Below are 12,709 nucleotides of genomic sequence, written 5' to 3'. Positions count from 1 at the left end.
TAATGTGCTGATAATTTTTTGAACGAAATTTTCAAAGAACTGAGAAAGCAGAACAAGGGTGATAAAAGTTATAAAATCTTGAAGTCTTGGGAATTAAAAATTGGGCCACATAGCAGAAAATTCTCACATGTCACAATAAGTAAGCAAATAAATGTTAGTACCAGTACTTTAGGGTCAAAGGACAGTTGTTCCCAGGAGGCAGCATGAGTATTGCTGAGGGACTGGCAATGTTGTACATATACATATGCATCAAGTGTTTCCTTCTTGTAGGGCTGAACTTCACAAGCCTTGAGACTGTAAAATCCTAATACTGAATTTCAGTAATGCTTGAAAAAAGGGGCTTTTAAGTTCTCAAAAGAAACTTTGCTACTGAATATATTCATAATGGAGAAGTGAATTTTTCATTAGCTTAACACTTGATTTTATGCCCTAGGCGTGAGATTCTTCCTCTCCACTTTTCTTAGATAGGCTAGTGGAGCTTTGCACTGCCTTGGAGGCATTTAGGTCCAGAAGTGTGACTCGATCATTTTGGCTTTGCATCATTCATTCTGGAGGATCTTGCCCTTTAGCTTTTAGTCATCACATCCTTGCCCACATGATTTTACTCCCTTCATATGCCAGCCTTCTGCTGGCTTGGGGAAATGCATCTCAGTTTGGGTGGTACACGTTGTGAAGTTCTTACAGAAACTACCCTGTTTAACAATGGGCTCTGTGTGAGTCCTCTCCCTCCTTGGAAGATTTTTCTCTTGCTTTTACTTTCCTGTTCTGATCATGCAGATGCCAATGCATCTCTGCCTTTTTGTTTTAGTGCTTTAGCTCTTACATGGTTGGCTGAAGAGAGGGGTCACCAAGCAGGAGACACCTGGGGTGCGGGGGCTCGTTACTCACTGCTGCTCCTTGACGTAGAAGGAGAAGGTGTGGGAGGGAAATGTCAGCCATCTGCTCGTGATTCAGGCCTGGGCTGGGAGTCATTTTAATGTGCCTTCTGTATCTTCCCTCTTGGTGCCTCAGAGAGTATCAGAACGTTCTATTACACGGCTGGTTTCGAGCTAGCATCTCTCCGTGAACCATGGAATAGGAAGGGCAGATGGGAACAGCAGACACGGGGAACTTGTGGCAGAATCTTAAATATGTAGAAACAGGTTTAAGAGGAAGAAAGAAAAGAAGATTACTTTGATACCATATTATTTGAGTTTCCCCTCAAGGCAGACATCCTACAATGGAGTCAGGTTGATATGCTCCCAGATATAGATCTTCTGTAGGCTCAGACATGAATATGAAATTAATGAAATCTGTTCCTAAAGGAGAGTGTATTCTGAAGATTGGTTTTTAGCCCTCAGAAAGAGCACTTGCACGATCAAATCAGAACGTTAGTGGCCTGTTTTGTAGGGAGACGGACTATTTCGTTCATCAATAGCTATGAACTTTTGGTTACTGCTCTCTGCTGTGTATGATCCAAGCTTCTAAAACTTATCCTTCTCATTCTGTTGGCAAAAGAGTGATTATAGTGAGGTCTTTCTGAAGTGTAAAGAGGATGTTCCTCTTTGAGGAAGAGGGGCAGAATTCTTGCACTGCTTTCTTCTGAAAAAGGGCATAGCTTAATGACAAACATTGTATATTTTTAAGTGACTGTAGGTTTCTTGTCATTTTGTTTGCGCAGCTTGCTTCTGCTCTTTACAGATATTCCCTCCCTTCTGCATCAGAAGTGGACAGATTGGTGGATTTTGCTTCTGCAACTGAGTGTCTCTGAAAGTAACTTAGGGTCAAAATCTGAAAAAGATGATTTGCTTTTAATATTATTGACTGATTTATGAAAATTAATAATAGGCACACTATGCAATTGAATTTCACTCTTGTAGCACAGAAAGATGATTTGGGTGCATTTTACTTATTGACTGCAGTAAAATGAAGTAAAAAGTAGATGCTTGCCTGATTACTGAGAGGTGACTGACACTTTGTCCACAAGCTGCCATCTGTGATGAAAGAAAAAATTGAAAGCCATGGTAGGGAAGGGAATAGTATTTGTGGAGAACCTTCATTTACAAAAAGTTGCACTGACTTCTTGGCAGAAAGTACTATGGGATGTCTTATCTAATTTTTTTTAGGAAGACATATGTAGTTTTTCTTCCTTTAATTATTGGGGCTTATAGTGTGATATTTCAGAGCTTCTAAAAGGAGGAGACTTTTGTAAAGTAAAATTTTCAAGGTTGCTGAGGACAGAAATATCTCAGACTGGTCTTTTGAATGCTGAGCTTTTGCTAATACATAAATGTGTGCATCATCAGAGGTTTTACAGAAAAGAATTGGCACTTGGTTCTTGGAGGCTAGTTGCGTGCAGTAGTATTATTCTACTGGAATATTTTCTTTATTGATGTTGATTTTTTCACCCAAAGATAGGGCTAAGAAACATAAGAAGGGTTTGTCAGACTCAGGGAATCAACAAGTCTTCCTGTTATTTATCTAGTAGGTTTTGTACTTAATTGCTTTGTCCATTCTTAAACAAGGGAGTTATAAACCCATTTATGAAATTGTTTATAAACTTGTCTATAATTTTGTGCTTATTCAGGGTGTTTGTCATATTTTGAAAGGGGCTAGCATATAATTTTTGATACAAATAATTAGTGACACAGGGTATAACCAACATTTACATTGTGTTTGGATGGTATTCAGTGTGGAAAATACTGTAAAAGTTCTCTAGTAGTTGCATTGCATGATTCAAAAGGTAGCTCCAGTTTGACTTCTGTATCCAAAATGTCAAATTCCTGCCTGAGAAATACTGCTTAATGGATTATACTGACTACTGAATTTTATAGAGGAATGTTAGCCTTGTTCTCCTTTATTTATGTTTATTCATTTTTGTCAATCTACCAAAGACATGATGTGTCAGAGACTTAACAGTTGCACTTGGATTTCAGGCCTGGGAACAGTCTGCTGGAGTAATTGTATTCCCCAACATTCAGCTGTTAGCCAGTGAGGTTTCCAAGTTTCTGACTATAGAAATTAAGAGGAACCTCAATGGAAAACCTGCAGGTAATGATCCCATACAATTTCCATTGGATCCAGTTATTCTGGAAATGTGTGTCTTTCAGTTGTACTCTGCGCTGGAAATAAAGGGGGAGCAGGAAAATGCTGTGCAGCAAGCCAGATATTTTAGTAGGTGTGAGCTAGCACTGATTTGAGGTGGCTGCACTGAGGATTTCACCTTGTATGACATGCTGATCTTTAGTTTGGAACTCTTGTAGCTGGAAGTGTGTAATGTATAATGCAGGTAAGAGTGAAAGAGTATGTTACACACCATTCTGAGGAGCTTTCTTGAATGAGAAAAACATTGCTAGCCGCATATGGCTTTCCTGGTGGCTGTTGTACATTCTTTGTGCTGTCAGCTGCCAGGCTTCATGAACTGAGCTGGTATTCTTGGTGAAATTTGTCAGTTTGAAATATGTAGTTTGCATGAACTGAGCTTGATGCTGAATCAAAATAATTTTGTTTTTCTGTTTACTTTAGTGGACTCCTGCTACTATAATTTTGTTAAATTTGTCAGATCTGTGATAGATAAATGCATAATGCCTAGATAAAGCATAAATGCAGCATTTTTATCTTTGACTAAGGAATTAAAGTTTAATGTTTTTGTGATAACAGAAGAAGCTCGTCTGGCTTTGGAGCAATTGCTGAAGCAGAAAGGGGAAGCAGGAGATGGCCATTTGCTCTTGAAATCAGTGTATCTGCTCTCACAGACTGACTTGGTAAGAGAAAATACCACAAAGCATGTTTTCCATTTTATTTCAGAGAAACTCTGCAGGTGCAGTAGAACACCCAAGTCTCAGTATTTGCATTATCCCTAATATTTTGAGTTTGAGCATGCCCAAGGTATACAGTTAAAGGACACACCACCAGGTTTGTAGGCCAGTCTTTTCTAAAAGATAGAAGTAACTATTTTGTGCTTTCTGACACCCTTTTAGTTTTGGTTGTCAGATGGCTGGTTTTTCTATTGTTTCACTGCTTCCCCTCCCCATTGTGTATCTTTTTGTGTATTCTTTACCAGTCTAGTTTACATATAAGAAAAGATGAATAGTTAGAATCTGTCTGGTAATAGAATGGTTGACTTTACTTTTCAGTCCTGATAGTCTCTCACTTTGAAGTGTTTCACAAACTCTACTTGTAGAGCCATCCCAAATGCAGACTGGCATCAGGAGTACAGCCTGCTGGGGGCATCTGTGGTGTGTTTATCCATGACATTTAGTTAAACAGTTTGTGTTAGTTTTCTTGTTCAAAGACACACAAAAATAAAATCTTACTGTCAGATTATAGTGGATATGTTCTGTATCATAAGGAGATCTATAAAATTATATATACATATATATATAGCTAGTCACAACATGACATTTCTGATGTGTTTTTCACAGATTTAAGATGTTGCCATTTTTTGTAGCACACATACTTACAAAACTTCATATCACAAACCTCATTCTTCTGTTAGTTTGGTGCTGATTTTTGTTATGACTACTGTGTGCCAAGCACACACACTGGGACTTCTCTGGAAGTTCTGTGCAGCCATAGTGAAGATGAGAGGAAACTAAGTATTGAGAAACACTGTGAAGAAATTGCCATTTGCATTTATAAAACCTGTAATTAGAGGTGTGTGCAGTTATTCAATATGTTAAAAAAATGAAGGCATTAGAGGTAAACTGCTGCTATTCCGAATCAGGAAGCAGTGGAGAATTGATGTTTGCAGCATTCCAGGCCTCTCTAGCTGCAGAGTGTCCTGGAAAGTAATGGTAAAGGGGACACTGTCTGTCCCTGGCCTTGCTGTTGGTCCAGCTGCTGGGTAGTTTGCAGGTTGGTGCTTCCCTGACTGCAGGTCTCCATATGCAGGACAGAGTGCTGCCAAAGCTGGAGTTCAGCTGGAGCAGGAAGTCTGGGAGCAGCTATATAAATACACAAAGTGTATTTAATTCTGCCAATGGACTTCACAGCCACACTGTGTGACTGCCAGTCTTGTGTGCCCTAGAGCACCCATGAGGGTAAAATGCCCCAGTGGGTCTTTTATCTGTCATGGCTATTCTCAGTGTGGAGGAACACAAGGAAACTGTGGTCAGCTGCTGGAGGAGCTGATTGCATTTTTCTTCTTAGAGGACTCTGTGGAACATTATTGGATCTGGACTCCCAGCTGCTCTGATGCAGTGCCTCTACCTGTTCTTTACTGTCCCTCTGAAGAAAACCAGCAATGACAGGGAGACAAGTGAGGATGATGCCCAAACTCAGGAAATGCTTGTTAAGGTGAGATGTGCATTTGGGGGTTCATTTGCCCTGGGTACTCAGATGTTCACTTAGGCTCGTAGTTGTTAATTTGATTCAAGCTGACAAAAAATCTGTAAGCTTGGACTGCAAAATATTGAATAAGCATCAGGAGCCATATAAAAACTATCTCATCTTTTTTTACTAAAAAAAAAAAAAATTACTTTAACTGGGAAAATCCATTAAGAATTTCCTGGTGGTAGTTTTACTTCTTCATTTCACTGCATCCTTTCTCCTGGCATTAGTATCAAACTTATCATCTCCTTCTCCAATGGATTTTTCTTCATCTCCTGGGTATCTCTAGAGTGTTTATTGTAGCTGATATTTGTTTGCTTTTCAGACAATGCTTAACATGTACAAAGAGGAACAAGGCATAGAGGAACTGCTGGCAGCTGATAAGCTTCAGTCATTAATTATAGCAACTTCTTCTCTGTGGGACCAGTGCAGCCACTCTTGGAAAGTACCTACAGGCTGTGTGCTAAGAACAATTTCAAAGGCTCAGACCAAAAACAGCATTGTGTATCTACAAGGTTTGGCTTCTTCTTTCCCCATCACTCCCCTGAGAATGAATTACCAAAAAGAGTCTCCCCAGGACAGATTACATCATCTGTAATCTCCCTTACATCATCCAGTAGTCAGCTGCAAAGCATGGGCTTGTGACTTAGTAGAGAGGAGCTTTATTTAGTACTGATAGTCATCTGGAAACTGAAGGATTGTAACATAAAAAAACCCTCCAAATTACAGGCAAGAGCCAATCCCACTTAATCACACTGACATAGGCAAGAGGAAGATGTAGTACCTTTTTTTTTAGGTTGTGTGACTCAGTCTGTGGGTCTGAGCCTCATGAACACTAAATACAAGATTGGGTCTGAGTAATGGTGTCTTGAGGGACAACAGCATGGTTGGTTAAGCCCTCTCTTCTTTCTAGGCTTTATTAGTTCAAGCAATTTTTTTTTCTTATTAAGAAGTACAAAGGTCACAAGGCTCAATTTCTTAGAAGTAAAAAAATAGTTTTATCATGCACAAATTACCATCAGTATTCCATATAATGGAGTAAATGCAAATAGATATTTTTATATTTTAAATCAAAGGACTTGGCTTCCCAAGTGAGATGGAAAGAACTATTTGGGCATATTTTGAAGCTGCCCTGGAAGGACTGGCCATGAGATTAGACAAGAAAGCTAGGCTTCATTTCCCAAAGCAAAATCTGTGTACCCCATTGTATATGCTTCATTGAGCAAAGAATGAATCTGTGAACTCTGCACAGGATGTGTGATTGACTTAGTATGAGACAATTAAATCTGCTAGTCTCTGCTTACCTTGTGCTCAGGCAGCTGGATTCAGTATATATCAATTTTGGTGAGTTGGGGATTGAAAGCTTATGCTCCTGAGATTAAATCAGTTTCTGGTAGTAAAGCAAAAAAATGCATGCCTATTTTATAGCCAACAATGCTTCTGAAATTAGTATGATATTCATATGTCCTCTTTTCTTTTTAGAAAAATAGTTATCTGACTCCTATTTTAGTGGGAAATAACTTCAAATTTGTTTGATTTTTGTTGGTAACTTTAAATTTGTTTGACTGTCAGTTCTTAAATACCTGCTGGGGTTTTTTTTCACAGCTGTTGACTGCATTAAAATAGCTGTTCAGAATCTCTTTACACTGGCTGATACTCTACCTGCTTGTGATGTGTGTGAAGCTGCCAGCATTGTGTTGTGCTTTGTCAAAGATTCTTATCCTGTATCATCAGCTTTATTGACAGAGTTTGAAAGTAATGATGGCTACCAGCTCCTGCTAAAAATTTTACTCAGGTAAGAGAGGCTTCTAGTAGGCTTCTAAAGCATGGTAAAGCTTAATTTTCAGAATGCGTAGTGGTCTCTTAAAATATCAGTCACATAGGTAACTCTGGATGCAAAGCATTGCTATATTAGGAAGGGAAGTAGTGCATAACTCTTACTACTTTAGCCATAACAGAAGGAGAACAGTACAGGGGAAGTTAGTTTGCAGGTGGGATGGGGATTTTTTGAACACAAGACAAAGGTTCATCAATTAGTTTACAGAGGATGTAGGTCAGAGACATTTGTCTCAGTTAAGGTGAGCTTTTAATCAGGAATGCAGTCAGCTAGGGAGGGAAACACTGTGTCCTTGCTGTGCAAAAACAAGTGAACAAAACCCACCCAAACTTAAATCTGAGATGCTTATATTCTTCAGAACTGAGATGGGCATAAACACATCAGGAAAAATCCCTACTAGTTATCCTAATCCAAATTAAAAAGCAGAATCTGTTGCTCTCCTTTGTCACCTTGTGTTGTTGCACCAGGCTGAACTTCTTTAACATTGTCAAAAGAGAGCATTTCCAGATGTTTTTGTTTCCATTCTGGATTTGCCTATTTTTGTAGCATTCATCCAACACCTGTGCAAACTTTGACCCCGGAACAATGACTGGGGTGGGGAGGGTACTTTGTAATTTGGATCTAGAGGATTGTAAATTGAATCATGAAGTCAAAGATATCTGTGAATGACTATGTCAGTTCACGGTTTTTGAATGGCACAAAATTATTAGTTTATGGTTGGAAAAAGAATTGTGTTTTTCTGGCAGTGTTTTCTTTAGTTACCAGAGACTGTCTAGATTTCCCTTGTAAATAAACTGCATTGATATGCTTATTTCTGATTAAATTCTAGCCATGTTAGGGCAGGAAATACGGAATCCTTTTCCATAAGGGCTATGACTGTCCCCGTCCCTTTCAACTGATGTAACTAGGCTGAAGAGACAGAAATAACAGATGCTCAGGGCTTCAGATTAGTCTTCATTCCCAGCATATGCTGGCATAATGGAGAGTTCTTTCCAGAATGTTTTGTGTGAGCAGGTACCCTCTTCTCTGATGGTTGGAACTTTTTCTTCAGGTAAAAAGAGTCTTGCTAATAGCATTCTTTGAAACAGAGCATTTGCTCTTTTGTTCTTTTTCATGTTTAGGTGAAACCACAATATTTTGTTGTTTTCGTCAGAGATTTTTCTAACCTAACTGTATCAGTCTATTTCTCTGCTACTAACCCATGCCCAGATTATGCAGTTTTCCTTAAGAATTGACCCATTTTAGAATTACAGAATAAGATGATGTGCTAAACAGCTCCCTGTCCTTTGATAGACTGTCACTTCAGTCTATGAACCATGGCAAATCGGGGATTACATTTCAAACTATTTCCTTATTTAGGAGAGATCTGCTGTCTTCATGTCTGATTCACAAAGCTCAGACAATATGTTTTTCTGTTCCTCAGGGATGAGATTTTTCTGTTATTTATCTCAGTTTGCAAGTCCCTTATCTTGCCAACCACATGTCCACCTTTTTATATTGAGTGTTTTAATTATTTGAATTCTCACAAAGTTTAAATTTTTATCCCCCAAATCAGACTTGTTTTGAGTTAGCTTTTTTTTTTAAAGGACATATAACGGGACTAAGTTAAAATATTTATCTTCCATTTGTTAACAAGACTCTTTCAGTGTCACTTCAGTTTCCTTCAGTCTGTAGGTTTTGTTCTGACTCAGTGCGCCACCATGGTGGGGATTATTCTGTGCAGCTCCTATGTGCTCCATGCCTGATGATGTACCCCAAGTGTTTCATAATTATGGCATGAATATATGACTGTCCTGAGTTTTATTCCTAGATGTGAAGGTTTGCAGCAAAATGAAGGAGACCCTTATCTGGATGAGATCTTGGACATGCTGACTTGCCTTACAACCTGTGGAAAAACTGAACTGAAAGTTTCTGGCAATATTGTGCACCCACAGTTGCCACACTTTGACTTTGAACGCACACAGTCTTCTGGTACGGTGTATGTGTGTGTATATATGTGTATGTGTATACATGCCCATGTGGCTGGGTAGGGGGGGTCATAGGAAAATGAAACTCTATTCATTTTGTGCCTTAACATGGAGGGAAGGAGTTTGATGTGGCATCTTCAGATCTATGTGTCAGTGCTGCAGGAGCCTGAATGCCACCTACATCAAACTGAAATGACAATGTTAAATCTAGCATCTTATCCAAGCTCAAGAATATGCCTCCCAATCATATCTCTCATGTCTGTTGCTCTCATTTCCACTTTCAGATGATCTAGAATTGCAGTTAGGGTGCTTGCAGACTTGAATGACACTCATGTAAAAATGATCTCTCCTGGGTTTTATCCACACAGGAATGACAGTGAAAAACCTCCAGCCTTTCCAGGTGCTGCAATCCATTTTCCAGAGAAGTAATGATCAGCATCTGTGTGGAAGAATCTTGTCAGCAATTGGTACCATATGGGCTTGGGACAGAGTGAACTTCTTTCTCCTGGAATGGACACTGCAACCTATCAACCAATTCACTGATATCATTCACCTCAAACCACCCCCAGTCCAAGTCCAGTTCTTCAGACTGGTGGAGTCCATAGTCCTGGGCCTGTCCTATGTTCCCCATGAGATTTTGAAGAAGGTTCAGTATTTGATAAAGGAAAACATAGTGCCATTCTGCACCTTAACAGCTCTCCAGTGCCTTCTCAGCATGACCCAGAAGGACCTGTTATTTAGTGACATTTTCCGTGACTCTGGGCTCTTAGGCCTACTGCTGGCACTCTTGAGGAAGGAAGCCAAGATCTTGAGGAAATCAGGTACAGCTTAAAGCCACTCACAACAACCACTGAAGAAGGCAGATCAATAGGAATAAATAATCTTTTTCTACAGTAAATTTATGTGGTTTTTTTTTATACTGAGTAGCTAGATTTTGTCTTCAGGCCAGTCAGCCTAAATTTGGCACACAAGCTGGGTCCTCTCTGAAATCTTTGCTGTTTATTTTTCTGCTCGCTAGCCTAAACAGCTCTGGGATTTTCTTTGCTAGTGTATGTTGAATTTTTCTGGGTGGTACCCATCAGCCCACACTTTTAAACAGGTCTTAATTTGGGGTTCTCTAGAATGCAAGCTTGAGATGGGAGCAAGAAAAATACTTCCTTCCATTTCTTGTATATTGTAACATAACTTTTAATATGCTGACAGCTGGAACTCCTCTGCCTAACCCAAAAGAAGGCACTGAGAAGGAATTAAATATTGTGATGCTGAAAATGGTGGCTGCCCTTACAGCAAGGTCTGTGAGGAACACGGGTAAGGAAATACACATGACTCTGTTACCCTCATGATATTTGGTGGTAAGTGGCCATGGTCTTAAGGAGCACAAACAAATTTTCTGACTTTTGTGCTTCAGTCAAAAATGGAGGAAAAAAGCAAGAAGTGTAGGGGTAACTGTGTTACACTAGAAGGAAATGTGACAAAGGTATTCTCATCCTGAATTATAAGCTTTGCCCCCAGTAGTCAGCTTGTTTCCTTCATCCATGTGCATGCTCCTGAAGTGTTTGTATAGAGTTAGCTTGTGGGACAAAAGCGTGTACTTGGCTCTTGTGTATCATTTGTTCATCCAGGTTTTCTGCCATTATATCTGTTTTTTGAAATCTTGATTGAATCAGGTGCATGCTGAGGAACACTCCTATATTTGTGTTATACCTAAGAATTTATACCTGTTTGTATGGAATCTTGTGGAACACAGCAGCACAGGAGTGAATGCTACTGAATACAGGAATCCACTCAATTCACTATGGAACCCTAGAATCATCATGTTTGCAGCATCTTGCATGGTGTAAAAATATTTTTGAAAATCATCAAAATTTCCCTTCCTAAATGAAAGAGATGCTTAAGCTGAAAATAAGGTGTCTTTTTATTCATTATTGTATTGAGAACCTGTCATCTCTGATGATTGGAAATCATGGTCATCCAGTCATTTTATCCCTAGTTGTTCTTGTGCCATTCAGTTTGTGTCATCTTTAGCTTAACCAGCTGCTCTTTTCTGTCCTGCTGTATTTGTAGAAATGTGGAACTTCACACCAACACTGAAAATCTGCCTGTAAAAATTACAAGCAAAGGGTACTTTAACTGAAAAATAACAATGTGTTTGTCCCCAGTTGTTCTGAAGGACTATGGAATGGTGCCATATATCAAGATATTTTTGGATGACGAGTGCTACAGGAGTGCTACCCTCAGCATCTTGGAGCAGTTATCAGTCATCAATTATGAAGAATATATGAGCATTATTATTGGGGCCCTCTGTTCTTCCACTCAATGGGAACTGCACCTGAAACTAGATCTTCTGAAGGTAATAATGTGGCTCTCACTTGGGCATTGTTTTCTTGGGAACTATCTGTTTTCAAGATGAAAGAGCAGAAGAAAGAGCTGTAGTCCAGCTCTAGATTATGGTAACTTGGGCACTTTGCTTTTTAGCAATGCCTGTGTGGTCAATACCTTCATTCAGTATCAGATTGCAAAGTATTTTGAAGACTTCAATGGTAATGCAAGAGGGAAAAATGGAAATGCTAAAGGCACAATTGTATGAGCAGTTCTATATAATGTGATAGAGAAAGGAGAAACAAATGTGAATGAAAGTGGATTTGTAGAGAGAGGATGCAAGATGTGAAGCAGCAAGATTGGAAGAGCCAGGAAAGGCATGAGACAAACAGCTTAATTCTGAAAAGTTTCCAAGATTGAAATTCTGATGTCCCTAATTTTGTCATTTCTCACAAACACAAGTGTAAACACATGTAAAAAGAGATGAGGCAATGGAAGGGAAGAATTTTATGAATGTTTGGAGGAAGAAACTAGAACTAGTCATAGCCTCTATTGACCCCAGAGTGTCTGATCCCTAAGCAATGAAACAGAGGAAAGAATCACAGTGCTTTATTTTGGTTTAGGTCACAGGCATCCAGTTGAAAAGCAGCACTGTTGTTGTAAGCATTGATTTTAAAATTTCTTTCTACCTTCTCTGTCAAGTGTCAATGGAATTAATTTTTCTGTACAATATAACAACTGCTTCTATAACAAAAGAACCATGTAAAAAAAATTAAAACCATTTAAAAAATTAAAAGAACCATTAAAAAAATAAAAGGATGAAGTTTATAGCTTTGATTTGAAATAGTAAACTTTAACAATACCTGTGGAAAAGTTGAGTATGATGTCCAAACTAATATGAAAATAAATGCAACTTCAGTGTCTAATTTTGACAAATGATAACTGTATTAAAGTATAATGTAAGCAAATGAATTTATTTTCTTTATCCATTGGGACTGTGATTGTGTTACACACAAATTCAGATTGATTTGCTAATGTATATTTAGCTGTTAAAGCCTGAGTCCAAATGCGATTAGCACTGCCGTATTCCAGTGTGGCACGTGGACAATTATGAGGAATAACAAATAATGGAATGTGCAAAATAAATTCTGTTAGCAGTAACTGAGTTAGGGGGTTTCCAGCAGACATCAGTTTTATAGATTCAAGACAGAGGAATACTAACTCATAGGTGATTAAATTCTAACTGAGTTAAAGCTGGGGGAAATGTGTTTACTGT

At 38.8% G+C, this 12,709-nt stretch overlaps 1 protein-coding gene across 1 annotated transcript in view; it reads left to right on the top strand.

The window, feature by feature from the left end:
- WDFY4 (WDFY family member 4) overlaps positions 1 to 12,709 on the top strand; it is a 108,414-nt gene that overhangs the window by 925 nt on the left and 94,780 nt on the right. Inside the window, exons 2-10 of the mRNA XM_054276966.1 lie at positions 2,916 to 3,030; positions 3,640 to 3,743; positions 5,131 to 5,277; positions 5,636 to 5,825; positions 6,916 to 7,105; positions 8,958 to 9,118; positions 9,483 to 9,935; positions 10,318 to 10,422; positions 11,274 to 11,464. Of these exons, the coding sequence (XP_054132941.1) occupies positions 2,916 to 3,030; positions 3,640 to 3,743; positions 5,131 to 5,277; positions 5,636 to 5,825; positions 6,916 to 7,105; positions 8,958 to 9,118; positions 9,483 to 9,935; positions 10,318 to 10,422; positions 11,274 to 11,464 (1,656 nt within the window). The remainder of the gene's footprint in view (positions 1 to 2,915; positions 3,031 to 3,639; positions 3,744 to 5,130; positions 5,278 to 5,635; positions 5,826 to 6,915; positions 7,106 to 8,957; positions 9,119 to 9,482; positions 9,936 to 10,317; positions 10,423 to 11,273; positions 11,465 to 12,709) is intronic.

This window comes from Melozone crissalis, unplaced genomic scaffold, assembly GCF_028551555.1.
Source record: "Melozone crissalis strain CALT ecotype California unplaced genomic scaffold, PUWL_Pcris_2 ptg000019l_1, whole genome shotgun sequence".
NCBI classification, from domain to species: domain Eukaryota; kingdom Metazoa; phylum Chordata; class Aves; order Passeriformes; family Passerellidae; genus Melozone; species Melozone crissalis.
Note: the sequence above shows the minus strand (reverse complement) of the source record. Positions and strands in the feature narration are given on the sequence as shown.